The 16655-nt window shown below is 35.9% G+C and overlaps 1 protein-coding gene across 3 annotated transcripts in view; it reads right to left on the reverse strand.

Moving 5' to 3' along the window:
* Positions 1-16655, reverse strand: part of ZFPM2 (zinc finger protein, FOG family member 2) — a 448624-nt gene that overhangs the window by 342298 nt on the left and 89671 nt on the right. Inside the window, exon 2 of one of the 3 annotated variants that reach the window (XM_082720027.1) lies at positions 11938-12096. The exons of 1 other annotated variant lie outside the window; for it this stretch is intronic. In XM_082720027.1, coding sequence (XP_082576153.1) covers positions 11938-12096 — 159 coding nt within the window. Of the gene's footprint in view, positions 1-11937; positions 12118-16655 lie in introns of all 3 variants that reach the window. One more of the 3 variants, XM_082720026.1, reaches the window with a different exon arrangement.

The raw sequence follows: 16655 nt of genomic DNA on the forward strand, positions 1-16655 counted from the left end.
GTAAGCCAGAGAGTTTTGAGGCAGCTTCCAGGAAACTAGTCTTACAGCTAAATCTAATCCTGATGAAGTTTGCATATCTGAGCAAAAAAGAGGGGGAAAAAAGTATTCTAGGTCACATTAGCCTCGTCCCAACTCAGATCGGTATCTGGCTTCTACCACGAGTCAGAGTCCCAAGTCTGTTATCACAAGACCCATTTAGACTCTTTTTACCACAAGGTCTTCCCACACCACCTCCCCCCTCAGGGCCAGCAAGAGGTCCTTGGTTGCTGGTGATAACGCAGGAAAAACAGAGATAGTATCCACAGCACCGTCCAGATTTTTAGAATCGTGGGAGAATTTTTCCCCTCTCTGCGTTAATTTTTAACCCAGTAATTTCATGAGTATTTGTGGTCTTTATAGGCACAGGGGAACTTACCCTATAAAGATAATAGATTTGGAATTCAGATATCCTTAATGCCAAGACATTTAGGAATCTATTTTGTGGTTTCCCCCAAATTAGGAATTTGAAACCAGACTCAACATTCTTGATCACTGCTATCTCCTAGAGCTCGCTCATGTTGCCTAAAGGTACTAGCAGAGGTTGATTCAGGCCTTCTAGAGCCCAAAGCTTATACAATTTGGGAGGCCCTCTTTAAAAGAAGAATACAAATCCATAATTACAAAATCAGGTCAGGGACATGCAAGTCTATGCAAGTGAGTCCTGAAGCTACACTATTGAACTTTCCGATGTTCATATACTATTTAAAATCAAAATAGCTAAACGATCGCTAAATAAACTCAAAAAGGTAAATGGATATATCTAATATTGACTTGGCAACTTGAAGTTTAAAAATAAAATTCACCTTTTTTAGTAGATTTTCAAAATTTGTTCTTTTACTTAGTGATCTGATTTTTAGGGCTACCTTAGAAGTTCTCCAACATAACTGCCAGTGTTAATAGAGAAAACACCTTTCTTTTCCAAATTGGATTTTCCTTAGGATATATGCGATTTTCCTTATCCATTTTTTCCCAATATCACGCTATATCTTTGTAATATAGTTTCTTGTTATGAGTTCCCGTATTTCAGTATCCGCCCTATTATTCAGCCGCCAGGACAGGATGTAGGAGCCCAAGGCTCAAGGACTGGGTGAGGCAGGTGTGTGCTGGCCAATAGCTTCCTTACTAGAAAGATGCTCAAGACAGCAAGGAAGCTTGAGAATGAATATACGCCTTCATCACCCCAAACGTAATGCTTTCTCCACTCCTTACATTTATTCCCTTTCTCACCTACATCTGTTTTCCTTTCCTTCCTGGATGACTGTATCTTTAAGAAATAAGAACAGTCTTTCTATCTTCCCCCTTTTGCCTCTGTAAATGTGTGGTCACGTATAAACACACGTATCAAGGCTTCCAGGGCCAAAAGCGAGTCATATAGGTTTTCAGTGTTGGTTAACTAGCCTGGACCACAATTTGCATTAAAAAAAAAAAATCTAAATAAAAATAGAGGGTCTCTTGCTAATTCTGTGCAACAAGAGAAATGACATCACATCCACATCTCATTGTTAAATTGGTAGGAGGACAACGTGTTTTATTTATCTGTAGATGTCTACCTTGATAAATCTCTATCTTGAAAAAGAATCCTTAAAGAGACCTTCCCTTCTCACTGTCAGAAAAAATAGAATCACAGCCTACCGTCTGAGCAATTCCACTTTCCATCTCCGGGATAGAAGACGTGGTGAGATACAGCCACTGTCAAGTTTCAGAACAGTTCCTTGTCTAATCTTTCCGCTTCTCCAGATCTCTGATACAGAACCTGTTAGAATGTATTGCTTACTTTTCCAGTTCCTATGTTTATCTCACTTCCACTCTTGCCATCTGCTGCTGCATTTCCTTCAAAAAGTGAAAAGTTTCCACAGTGCCCGAGCTTTCCCTGCAAACAATGCCCTCTTCTCTTCCTTCCTTCCTTCCTTTCTCTGCTTTTTATTGGGTCTCATTGCGTGTTAAGGTCAAGCTGTTTTAAAGAGTTCACGTTGCACACCTTTCCACAGGGCTGAAATTCTTATTCAAACAGTTTTGATGGATTTGTAAACACCTTTTTTATGGGGTGGGGGGCTTTATTACTGGCTTCAGCCCAAGTACACCCATTTTGGGTTGTCCCCATTCATCTGAATTACCTGAAAGCAGCTTTGCAAGAAACAGGTGGTGAAAAACAGTGGCTCATTTCACGTCACTGATTCGGGGCAATGTAATCATCCGGTTAGTGGGATGAGTCTAAAAGATCATCCGATATAGCTCTCTTATTATATCAAAATGCCAACTCCACCTACTGAAAGCTAGCTTGGATCGACAGTCTTTAGCTAGAAATATTTTAAGCACACCTCTAATTCCTTTACCTGAGCCTTTCTTTTTTATTTCTTTTTCTTAACCTATACCCTTATTCTTGACTGACACGTCAAGCTTGATAGGTGTTTAATTAGAGAACACCAAATTAAACATACCTTGGAAAAAAGTCCGTTTTATGCTTTCTATGCCCACACTTCTTCAGATGTGTTCACTTCCTTCTGCAAGAATTATACTGATAGACACCTGGAAACAAAACCAGTTCTCTATTTCCGCAAGTATAACCACCTGAGTTTTAACTCAGCATTAACCTTTAGTAGTTCTATGAATTTGGCCAAGTTACTGACTCTCTGAAAGTCACAGGTGAAAACAGCATCTACCCTACAGGCCAGGCAGTTGATTAGAGATGATACATGTGCAGCAAGATGTCTGACTTTTAGGAGCCGTCAGCAAATGAAGGTTGTTATTACCATTATCGTAATTATTATAATTGGTGCGTAGTCTTAATGCCAATCTCTGGAATCTCACTGAACTATAAGAAGGAGCTGAACAAGCGATTTGCATTCCTTATCAGGATTTACTCTATTGGTATAACACATTCGTTTATTTTTCTTGATCTTTTAAGAACAGCAAAAAAGTGACCTTATGACTATAATTAAATTCGTCATACCCCAGCTTTCACTTTTCACTTTTATACAATCTACATTTAGGCCCACCAGAAATAAAGATTACCCCACCAGGCAATGGAGGGGCAAGTTCTTTCTGTTGCTTCTCAAATGATCAGCAAAACATTGTGGGAAGTTTTACATACGCACAAGAAAATATGAATTTTATATTAGGAGATTGGGAACTTTGAAGATCTTATTTGACTTAAACCTCAAATATGTTAGCACAGAAAAAAGAACATTTTCTCAAATTACTTATGAAATTTAAGGATAAAAAGCAGAGGAGACATGGCTCCTTCTAAGAGCTCAGTTTCTCTAAGATGATAACATTTTTTCTAAAATCATAATATGACCAAAAGTCAGATTCAAAGTTGTCAACTGTGTTAATTCCATATAATTAAAATAAATTGGCTTCCCAGGGTTCTCTAATACTAATGCTATTTCATAATTTAAATTTTCCTTAAATAGAAAAATAAATTAAGAGTCAGTAGATGTTAACGACTGGCAAATATTAATGTACACCTGTATGAATTGTTTTATATATATATATATATTTTTTAAATAAAATAGGAAAAAACCATTTTAATTAAAACAAGTATTTATACAATTACAACTTGATCAAAACTATTTTTTTCAATTAACATGGCCTCTTCATTCTACCCAAAATATCACAGAGAAAATGTAACAATAAAAGGACTTATAAATAAGTAGTTCTTCCTTATAGTACTCAGCTAAAATTAATGATTAATTAATTCAGTATCAGATTTAAAAAAAAAGTTAAAAAAGCAACAATGTAGATGTCTTTTAATATCCAGATGCATATACGGACTATATAGTATCATTTTTATTATTATATTATGTGTCATATATATAGTACCTGGAAATTAAATAAATTCTTACTTTTCTTTTGACTTTCAACATTGTAGGAAAAACAACAAACTATAGTAAACTTTTCAATTTAACTAAATTGAAATTTAATTTGCCTAACTAAAACTTAGGCAAATATCTCTTGACATCTTATGTAGTCCAGGTAGAAGTGGAATGAAATACACTTTATTACAATATGAATTTATTTTATAAATAATGAGAGAATTAGGTAATTAAATATCTTATCAAGTCTTAACATATTTCAAAAATACCATTAGTAGACTGCACACTGAAGATATGTTGGTGGTCAGCTTACAGACAAAACAATAACTTGAGTTTATAATATGCAAAAAATTAGTCTATATTATACATGATTCATATAAATGATATCATCATGAATCATGTCAACACGGCATAGAATCAATCATTTTTATTTTGTTGAATTTATTATGATGATATATCTGGGATCAGAGATGAGGTAGACAGACAAAGCTTGATCTGACCCTCATATATAAAACACAAGTAAGTCATGTACAAAATTTATAAACCCTCTGTTTCCATCAAAACCAAGAAAACGCTGAGTTCCTGTAAGAACAAACTGCCTTCAAATGCTCTCTCATTTTTTCCAATAATTGTGGTTTAAGAAAAAAATCTGATCCCCCCCCAAAAAAAAACTCTGGTTGGGGGATTTTAAGATGGTCATAAAAGAGTGATACTACAATATCCTAGGTATTGTTTATTTCTTCCAATCTCAGAAGACAAAAATAGTACAAGCCCAACATAAACATGGCCTCTATATCTATATTCTAAAAAGAATTCTATTCCATTTTGCATTGTTAGTTGACTTATGTAAGAAAAATGTAAGGATTTTAAAATTATGTTAAAAAAAAAAAAAAAAAGAAGTCCTGGATCCAGGAAAACAGAGTTTGCCAAGGAACAATAATGTCATGTGGAGGGAGGGGGAGGTGGTGCAGAAGGGAAGGGAGGTCCGAGCCAAGCAAAGCTGGGGGCTGTTCAATCAGCTCTATCGGGCCTCCATCAGTGTCTCCACTCCAGCCAAATCCAGAGAAAACAAGGAGTCAAAGATTCAGGTCAATAAGCTTATAGGCGATTTGCACAAACAGTTCCTCCAGCAAGGTAAAAAACAAAGTCATATTGGCTTTTCTTTTTTATGCCTTCTCTTTGAACTCCCTGGTCCAAACACACCCTGGAAATGTCAATGTTATATGCAAGAATTTTAAAAGCTCAGCTTCTTAATCCCGTTAAGAAAAAAGGAACCAAGTAGCCTGGAAAGATCGCCTTCTTTATTGCGCTCAAAGTGATTATGGTAGAGCTGCCTTTTGCAGATTCTGATTCCAGTGGCCCAGGCATCAGAGGAGGTGAAAACACGTCATTACAGGCAGAAGGGAGGAGGAAAGAAAGCATCACGATTGAGAAGCGTTTATGGAAGACAAGTGAATAGACTTTCTGAACTAAAAGTAGTAATAATAAAATAAAAAGAAAATAGAAAACAAAACAGTGCATTTGTTTGACACTGGAGCGAATGAAAAACAAGCAGTTTCTATTCCCACAAGCAAATCTGCATGAAGTGTTTTCTTTTTGCTTCTTCTTTTCAGTATGAAGGATCTAGATACAATACTTCTGTTGCTTTACCTTACCATGGAAAAGGGGATAGATGCCAATAATCTAGGCTTGGGTTTGTTACCAAAGAGAAGTATGGCTTTTCCCTCAGTTCTTTCTTTTTTTTTTTTTTTTTTTAAGCTTTTATTTATTCATTTGACAGACAGAAATCACAAGTAGGCAGAGAGGCAGGCAGAGAGAGAGGAAGAAGCAGGCTCCCTGCTGAGCAGAGAGCCCAGCCTGGGGCTTGATCCCAGGACCCTGGGATCACGACCTGAGCCGAAGGCAGAGGCTTTAACCCACTGAGCCACCCAGGTGCCCCTATTTCTTAATATTTACATGAAACTACAGAACTACATAAACTGAGAGAAAGAAAGAAGTGGAATGTGGGGAAGGGACATATCAATGAGTCTGGCAACCCATTGGCAGAAATAATTAAGCACGATGATGAAACCAAGGCTGAGATTCACAGCTTCCAAGCTTTATCTTTCTGATACAAGGATGTGGTATTATGGAAGGGAGCAAAGTGACTCATACCATCCTCCAACACCCCAAACTGCTCTTCCGGAAACTACATTAATGAGCTACAGATGGAGTCTCCTCAAGCCCCTGGCTAAAGGGAGGATTCTGATTGGGGTTATCTGTATCTCCTGACAGCCTCCCCAAATTGCTTGTTTCCATTTCCTACTTAAACCTTTACTTTGTGCAGGCCTTTCTCTTCTCGGTATAAATAAACATGCCGTGACCATGCCTCTTCTGCCAGTTCCAGCTCAACTCCCCGCTATGGCTCACCCAACCCTTCCATGGTGGTGGGAATCCAACAGATTCCTAGAGCAAGTTGCTGCACAGGTAGGACGATGCCTCTCCTACTCCCCAGCTCTCTGCTGTCCTCTTCTGGCTTCCTGCGACACTGGCTTCACAGGGAGGGCAGTTTCCACCCAGAGTAAGGGGTACTGGGAGCTCACTCCCTTCGCCTGGGTCTCTGGTCAAAGTTCACCTTCTCCATCACTCTTATAAAATCTCTCTTTCTCTCCGTTCCCTCCCCCCCCCCTTCTCTCTCTCACTCTCCTCTATCACATACAATCATTCCATTACCCTTACCTATTTAGCTTTTCTTCATAGTGCTCAACATTACCCATCATATTATACAATATGAGTTTGCTTATTTACTGTCTCTCTTCCTGAGAATGAGATTGACTTTTGTCTACTGCTGTATCCACAGCACTGAGAAGAGAGTCTAACACATACCAGATGCTTACGATATGGGTTTAATCAGATTGAATTGATCTATTGAGCAGAGTTGGAAGCTTCTGCCTATCTAAGTAAATTTCTGTTTATGTTTGCTTTTGGGGTGGTATTAATCACTTCTGGGCTAGAGTTAAACCCAAGCTGAGTAACTCAGGTTTTATTCTAGTTCTTTAATATGCTATGCATTTTTTTCTACTTTAAAGTTTCTTTAAAATGAGAATATAACCTTCAATTTCTGCAAACAACCTGTGCCAAATATTTTTGAATGTGGTAAGAATGTCCATTATTACACTGTATCAGTCACCTTATTTTATGAATTTCCAATGTGCTCCCCTTTTTCAACCTGAATCCTTCCAGATTGAACACATCTAATATTAATTCATCTGTCTAGGCTAAGTATTTCACCCAGTGATTTCTCTGACCATTCTCTATACATAGGTCCTATGATTCAAAAGTTTGTTTCTCTTCCAAAATCAACTTTGATGGCATCATTTTCCCTTTCAACTTTTGTTTAGAGATGATGTCACCAGGAAAATTTTGGAGGGACCCTCACTACCTTTTCTAGATAATCATAATTCAAAGTTCACTGACACAGTTTCCTTGGAGTTTTCTTTTATTTAATGGCAGTATGTTCTCCTAGCCTACAGTGATATTGACCTGCCACTTCTCTTCCTGTTCACATATCCTGTGACATTCTCTTGGAATGTATCCCAAGACCTGTTTATTTTGTTTCAGTCATTAATAAACTTGGGCATTTCAATGAATGAACTCTTCCTGCAAATAATTAATAATAGTGAACACATTTCAGAACTGCTCCATGTCACCCCCACCATGAAACTTACTGTCTCCGAGTTTATCCAAGAATCACTAATATAGAAGAGTTCCCACCTGGAGCAGTAACATAAGGAACACCCCCTACCAGTTGCTCTCCAGACCACTTACGTTTCAATTTATATTAGTTTGCTTAGTTCTGAACACACACTGATGTACTTCCATGTTTCCTATATAAACCAGAAGAAAGGCAGAAAACAAATCACTGAGGCATATAACCAAGCGCCACAGGAAATGTGTAGCACTTATGGACCCAGCCTTGATGTCTTCGTCATGTGCAAATTCAAGGAAATAATTCTTGCTTGTTTCCTTCCTCTCACAGATACTGCAAGGCAAGATGCCAAATGATCTAAACTCATTGCACAAGAGGAGGAGGCAAATTATAAGTATTGCTTCATATTATGTTAAAATTCTTGAAATCTAAGGATTGCAAGCAACTTTGAGAAGAGCATCTTTTAACAGAGTTCATTTCATTCATTTGTAAGATGAGAAATAGACGTGAAATAGGCAACGAACACAAAGTAACAAGTGACATAAGAAACTTCAACAGAATTGCCAGGTCTGCAGTGATATTGGCCTGCAACTCTAACAAGGGTTTATTAAAGGTGATCTTTTCCACTTTTAATTATGAATATTTATGACTTAGACTCATCTGATTAAGAATTTTACACATTTAATGTTGACATAAAATTCTGACCAACATTTTGACATTTCTGTGGAATATTACATTATGAGAGTGATTTGAGTCATTTTTAATCACATGTTTTATAATGACTAGCAATAATATTAATAAATGCTTCGAGACTTACAAAAAGGCCTGCCCTTTGACAACAAGGAAACAGACAATATCCATATGGAGCTGAGGAAAATACCACAACAATAAGAGCAGAATCATTTTAAATACTAAAAATATCCCATATAACGCAGCTCAATTTCAAAAGTAGGAATATTTACTTATGAAAAGTATGTCTTCATAGACATACAAAAGCAGGGAGTTTTTCCTTACTTTTTTTTTGAATAAAAAGGAAAGTTACAATGGCATAGGATTGTTTTTATACACAACACAGTTGCTAAGATACAAATGAAGACAGACTATAACTGCATGTGTATCCTCCGTATCCTCCCCTGACGGTCGGAACACCTTGTTTGGAACACTTATGGTCACCATGTTTTTGTGATCTGAGTTTTTTAAACCACTATCCTTTGTTTAATACAAAGAAAGCATTTGATGTTCTAAAGTGTTATCCCTGGAACTCCATAAAGAAACCATGTCCTTGTTAGATCTTAATCATGGCTAGATCTTTAGCAGAAGAAACTTTCCAAAGACTATAGTTCATTTTCATATATATGTATACATATATACATACACACACACACACACACACAATTTCCATGTTGTTGTAAATGACATTAAAATATTTTCTTTCAAATATTTATTTATTTATTTGATAGACAGAAATCACAAGTAGGCAGAGAGGCAGGCAGAGAGAGAGGAGGAAGCAGGCTCCTCGCTGAGCAGAGAGCCCAATATGGGGCTTGATCCCAGGACCCTGGGATCATGACCCGAGCCGAAGGCAGAGGCTTTAACCCACTGAGCCACCCAGGTGCCCCGACATTAAATTATTTTCAAAAAATATGTTTCATCAGTGAGTCCAAGCTGAAATTCTTTTTCTTCAGAACATTTCTTATATGCTTCTTCATCATGATGTTAGTGGTCTCATTAACCACTGAAATACTTACACTCTTTTAATGCTAAGCCTATCTCCTTCCCTGCAACTGGGAAGAAAGCATAATCGTGTATCACTGAGACTAAAACATGAATTTCTACAGAAAGATCAGTTTCTAATTTTCCAGAGAAAAAATTTTCTCTTCCGATTGTAGCTAATCAACTTAAGTGAAAAATGGATGGAATTCCTACTATGACCTCAAGGGGATGTAGTCTCGGCTCTCTCTTCCGCCAGTTCCTACTGACTGCAGTGAAAATCTTCTGGTCTCACATTTTATGAGAGTAAAATAATGAAATTCTTTTCCTATTAAATAAGGCGACAGCAGTTTGTAATAGTTATAGTCGTATTTATCCTGCAAAAAATTGTATGAGAAAATGAAAATTCTTATTTCTGCCTCTCATTGCTTTCTTATTTCAAACTAAACATTAGGAAGTTTATTTTTTAACATATGATACATTAATTGTATATTTATTTATAATTTTACATTAATTTGTATGTTAATGATAGATTTAATTACATGTATTTTCTTATAAAATACTACTAACTTAAAACTTGGAGTTCTATATTCTTTTGTTAAGCATAGCACTCAATCAATGATCAGCCCAGAATGTAATCTAGCAATACCTATCACTACTGCTTCTCTAGAGAAATTAAATGGACAAAAATGCCTGAGTCCACATACTAACTCTGTTTACAAGAACAAGAATATATGGTACATGCTAACTCTTGGTTCCTTCCCTTTACTGTAATCCTATAACATAGGGCAGGTTCTCTACAATGCATTTAAAAATATACTTCCTGGGGCACCTGGGTGGTTCAGTGGGTTAAAGCCTCTGCCTTCAGCTCAGGTTGTGATCCTGGGGTCCTGGGATCAAACCCCGCATCAGGCTCTCTGCTCAGCCGGGAGCCTGCTTCCTCCTTTTTCTCTCTGCCTACTTGTGATCTCTGTCTGTCAAATAAATTAACAAAAAAAAAAAAAAAAAAAATATATATATATATATATATATATATACACACACTTCCTGACAAAGAGGGACCATGGAATCTCTTCAAATATAGATGAAAGCACTTCTCATTTCCAGCCAGCTTTTACATGTAATGCTGAGGCTACTATAATCAAAAAACGAGTCTAACACCTAGAACAACTACAGAATACATTAATTTGGCCTAAAGTCTACGTCAAAACTACCAGAAAAGGACTACTCAGTCCATTTCATTCTCATCTTCAACCAAAAGCCTCCAACATGGGAAACAAAGGCCACATTACAAAGTCACCTTGAGGTCTTCAAGAGTGAATGGTCAAGGAGGTTTTCTCAACTTCAGGGCAGCTGGAGGCTAGTGCCACCATTCCATCTCCAAGTTGTTCGGGTTCTACTGACCACAGGAATGGGAAGTGGCTGACTTCTTTTGTTTCTAACACACCAGCAACAGGAGAAAGTCAAACTGGAATTTTAACAATGTACATCAAATGTATATGTGGCTCCTGAGATATGGGTATTGGTGGGGTTTGGGGAAGCTATATCATCATTCTTAATTTCAGACTGTCAAGTCTGATCAAGAAACTTACATATGTTAAAAAACTTGGCTTCACATAATTTCTCTGCCTTAAAAAAAAAAAAAAAAAAAAAACAAAACGGACATCCAAAAAAGCGGTACATAACACAAGCACAGATATGGAGATAGACGGTCACGCCCTCTAGGACCTCTACCTCATGGTAAAATCAGCAAAAGGAGCTGTTCAAAGCATCAGAGTGACCCAAACACTTATGGAACTATGCGCTGGTGCAGGAGGTGACAGAAGACTCATCTCACTTACAAAGAAAACCAATTAAATAAGAAAAAAAACCTTTTTTTTTTTTTTTTTTAAATCATGAGAAAACTTAAATGCACTTTTGGAAAAAGGCAAACAAGTGAGTACAAATACCCAATGAAGATAGTGTTACTGGCAAGGCCACCTGGCTCCAGGTCAAGGGTGGAAATAAACTGAGATACATGGTCTCAGGCATAAGGTTAATGCGTTAAAAGAGCATCTAGGAAGGGAAAATAGTGTGTATTTTCTTACTTGACAATATCTTAAAAAGGACCATCCTCTGTTTTGAAAGTCAATGTCAAACAGTTAAAGCACTCCATTGTGTTTTGTTTTGTCTACTTTGTTTTTTTATTAAGTAAACTCTTAGCCCACCTTGGGACTCAAACTCCCAACCCCAGGATCAAGAGTCACATGTTCTTCCGACTGAGCCAAGGAGGTGCCCCTTAAGCATTCAGTTTCTATAAGTTGTGAGCCAGAAGCTTAGGCTGGAGCCATCTGCCCCATTCAGTGCTTTTTCTCAGTGCCTTGCAAACACAACTGACATTCAATAAGTACTTGCAAAAGAATAAATGAATACATGAGAAACATAAAAGGTATTAGAAGTAATTGGCCAATCAACATGAAAATATTTTTTAAATATTACAAAATGACTTATTAAAATGGAATTATTTCTTTTCGCCCTCAAAATAGCATTTTGTGTTTTAAAAATTCTGCGGCTATTTTCAGACTCTCGGATGACATTATCAGCCCCTTGCACACTTTCATTGCACTCTCTCTGCGGGTTTTTTAAACTTTATAAAATCATCTGAGCAAACGGACTCACAGATTGCATCTAGCCATTAATGATTACCTTTGTTACAAAAGTATTCCACTTCTTCACAGCTCAGATTCTCAGGCCCAAATTCTGTAGAAAAGCTTTCCTCCAGTGGAAAGTCCCCTTTGGAGATGATGTCTGTTTCCTCTGAGGGACACTCTTCTTCTTCCTCTTCAATGGCATCTTCTAGCGGCCCTTGAAAAAGAATCAGGGACACTGTACCAAAAACATCCAAAGAAGATAGTGAAATAAAATCCTTTACAGGGGTCTTTTGATTATAGTGGAGAGAAAAAAAATGTGTTCTAGGAATGGGCCAAGCAGTATCCACCAGCAAGGGGACTCACACAAGATAATGCCACCTTCATATTCACAAGAAACAGTGACCTATAACAAGAAGTGGAAGGAAACCAGCACCTCAACTTACTATATAGAAAGTGACCACCATCCTCAGACCTTCCCCACCCCCAATTCCAAACCCAAAGCTGTTGCTGCTGCTGCTGCTGCTTCTTTTTTTAAAAAATTCTCTCCCGAAGAGCAAAACTGTGCACTTTATGTTCATTTGTTAGAATTAACTGCCTGGTAAAGAGTACAAGTCTCTTTTACATCGTTGTACAATTTTACCTGAGATTTTAATAAAGATTTAAAGTAATTGAATGCATTTTAATTGAACTGAGATTTTAATAAAGTCTATACTTTTAAAAATCCATCTTAAGAGTGGATTCCAAGAAAAGATTTCATTATATGTGTTTGAGGCTTGAAGAAAAATTACATATTTCTCTCCCTGATGAAAGCATAACCCTATTCATAATTAATTGAATTTTTTCTGAAATGAAAAGTAGTTTTCTAATGAAAAAATGTAATTTGTATTTATGTGATACTTTTTCAGTAATAAAAATACAACTCCCTTAGAGTGAATGAGAGTGAGGTGCCCTACATTAATGGACCTATTTTATTGAAAGGAAAGGGAGGGCTAGGGTTGTTCAGATGGGTCCAGAGTAGACTACGTTGGGGTACCACATGGCTGGTTGTAAATCTCTGACCGCCCCAGAGAAGCAGAGCGTCTGACTCATTTTACTAAGCAGAAGCCTGCACTTGCTGCTAAAGGAAGCAATGTGGCATTTTATCCAAAGAACACAATTATGGTAATTTGTACTAATTGTCACTCACATCCACAGTCTCATCAGACAGCCTAACTACTTAAAAGGCTTCGATGGTCTCTCCCTTCTGAGAAATGTGCCGGGAAATTTTCAGGGCCAAAGAAGAAATCTCATAAATAATTTAAAATAGTGCCCATGTTACAATTTTTATACATGTGGGGGCAAACAGGAATAGGTACATATATCTGGTGTTTTCCCAAAAGCAAGTTTCCCAAAGGGCAGAATTCATATGACGCATTTTCACAGACAAAATTAATTGCAGGGATTTAAATTAAGGGACATCCAACAAAAAAACTTCCTCTGCAGTTTCTTTTTTATAATTTTTTTTTCCTCAAAATTACAAATGTTAAGAAAAAGAGAATGCCTAATCCCAAACACTCTGGCCATGCATGTGCTTTCTTATACTCAAGGTGGAGAGTAAAAAAAAAAAAAAAGAACAAATGTGGATTTTGCACAGAGGTGATTTTCACATTCAAAAGTCATGGATCTCGTATTAGTTTTTATCTCTTAGTCATTATTTCAAATTTAAAAGTATTATTTTTAACTCTTAAAACAATTATGTCAAGGAGCAAGTATACAAGGAATATATAAATAGTAATAACATTATATATTATATCATAATATTATCATTAGAACTGATAATAGAACTGATGAAGAACATAATATTTTCCATATTTTTAAACAACTTAATTGTAATAACAATTTTGATCAAAATAAGACATGTGAAGCTGTCTCTTTGTGTTTCAAGTAAGATTTCAAAGCACTTTCTTATGATAACTTTAAAATAACCCAGTGAAGTACGTATGAGAATTAATACTATTTTTATTTTGCAGATATGGAGAGTAAAGCTCAGGAAGTTAGTTAACCAGAATAAGGTTATAACCTAGTAAGTGAAAAAAATTGATGCAAAAACCCAAGATTTTCAAATATTTTCTATTAATATGCCTTACTACTATGCAAAAATATTCTTTGGTAGTTACAGACACATTTGTTCATAAATAAATCTATAAAACACAAAAATCTTCTGAAATGTTTAATTCATATTTGCCTATTTATTTATAGATGCTTAAAGTTGATGTCTTTAAAAATTCAGAAACCTCTTGTTGCTCTTCTAAAATTACTGAGAATATATGTTATAAAATATTAGATCTCCTTCCCAGAAAAATCAGGAAGATCTCCTTGCAGATTTTACTAAAACTAAAACAGTTTTAGTACTAATATTTAACTATTTACATAATTTATATCCATACTAAATCAGTCTGCAAAGAAACTGCTTTTATATCAGTTACAACAGAAATGATAATATATACTATTTCTGGAATATACTTTGAGTTTTGCCAACAAAACATAACTCTCTAGTTGTAAAATAAATATTTTAAATAATTCACATATATTTTAGTGGAATTTCTTTTTTTTAATCTCTGAATGTTCTTCAGCATAAAAACTTATATATTTTAAAAATAATTCATGCATATTGTAAGAATAAAATCAATAGTAATAAAAATGTTTTCTTTTTTAAAAAATTAAATTCAGAACATACATGCTAACATTGTTAGAATTTTTATTCAAGATAGTATGTAATTGAACAATTATTTAAAATAGTCAATAATCATGAATTGGCTCTTATAGTATAACATTTTCAAACTTAATAGTTTAAATAAAAATTAAACAGAAAAGCTCATGTGAAAGTTTGAAGGGAAACAAAACTATATAACACTGACCTATGTTTAATAAACCCCTAACCAACTCATCTATGTTATGGTTGTATATTTATATTTTATTTATCAGAGATTATGATAAGATCTTAATTGATATATAGTATTCTATATTCCGGGGTCTCTTTTATTTTATATGCTGGCTATCAATTTGCAATTTCAAGCATATAATTGAAAAGAAGCACTTGTTTTCCAAACCAAATTACAAAAGCCCAAATGAAAGGTGAAAAATTCTTGAGCTCATTGTTCAAAATTCACCAGATCTCATTTCCAATATTTAGAACAGGCCTCAGGAAGGTGCTTTAATGGCCAACTTGTATTTCTCCCAAAGCAAGTGTCAGACTTATATAATTTGTTGTACTTTAAAATGTGAAATTACTAATCATTCCTTTCACCATGCTATCAAATCAGGCTCTGGCAAAAAAAAAAAAAAAAAAAACTTTTAAAATGCATAGTATTTATGGTTTAAGATCAGATCTCACTCTACTCTCTATATTGCATGTTTCTTTAACAGGAAAACCTTACAGATAATCGGCAGCCATAAACTCACATTTTAAAAGGGTAAGAGACACTTGAAGCACAAGTACAATTAATAGCACCAATGAAGGAGGGAATGAAGGAACCTCCTGTGTATGGATTAGTGGGCACAGAAGTCCACTTCAGAAAAATCACCACACATAATTTGACACAAATAATAATATCTACTCAGAAAAGGCTCACGACTGAGCTCCATGTGCCCTCATGGAGAAAATTACTTCTGATTGAGGCCACTTGGCAGGCAAGTATAAGGAAATCTGAATTTCAGCTCTACCACTGCCTCTGATTTATAGATATTTAAACACAGTTGCCAGAATTAACAGTCTTCATGTATATAAATATCAATATTTACCTCATTTCAAAATGCTAATAATTAGCTACATATCCTAAAGCCATGAATGCCATGGTGCTGGATGTCAAGCCCATAAGGCTGTTAATTGTCTCTCAGAAAGAGTAGGAATCCTTCCACATTTTATACCTGATGAAGAGTAGAGATTACTGGGAGATGCTGGTGGGCACAAAGAAATACTTCCATTTCCAGAAGGGGAGATAACTGGGTACTTGGGAACCATGGGGATGGACCACAGCTACCTTTGGTCTCTGAAGATGAAGCTGAAGCTAGGAAGATTCACAACACCTGACAATACGGTGGCTGTCCAGTGCATGGTACAGCCTGTCATTGAGCCTATGCCAAGAGCTGTATTAAAGAAGCTGCCCCTGGGGGTGGGAGAATTTTTCACTTGTTGGTTGTTTCCACGATGTGCACTTCGTAAAGGCAAATGGAATGTTCAAAATGAAGTAGTCCCACCTTGTATACTGGTAGCATAATTATGGAATAACATGAAGATAAAGAACTGGATGGTTAAGAAGCAGTTTGAGAAGTACTCATCCCCCACATAAATGAATTTAGGAGAAAAAGACTGCTACAATTTCAATTATAATTGCTAAAGAAATCCCTGAAAGCCATCCACAGCCACTGCAGTAGGAGCTAGAAGATGACAAAGGACATGTAAAGGGAAAAAAAGAAAAAAAAAATATATATATATATATATATGAATTCAGAGGAAAGAAGATCAAAATAATCAATACTATGACGACATGCAAGAAATGGTAAGGACCAAATATTAAATCAAATATATGTGTCTTCCAACATATGTTGTCTCAATCAATAACTTCCTACCATGGCAGCCTACTATAAATCAGACCAACCCTCACCTTAATGTCACATTGTCTCCGTTCATAGAAATTCAAAGCACTTCAGAATAAAGCACCCAAGAAAGAAATTAAATTATGCAGAAATTAATATACATTGCCAAGTACGAAGAAGAGAAAGAAATGCCAAATT

Source organism: Mustela nivalis (genome assembly GCF_964662115.1).
Source record: "Mustela nivalis genome assembly, chromosome: 2".
NCBI classification, from domain to species: Eukaryota; Metazoa; Chordata; class Mammalia; order Carnivora; family Mustelidae; genus Mustela; species Mustela nivalis.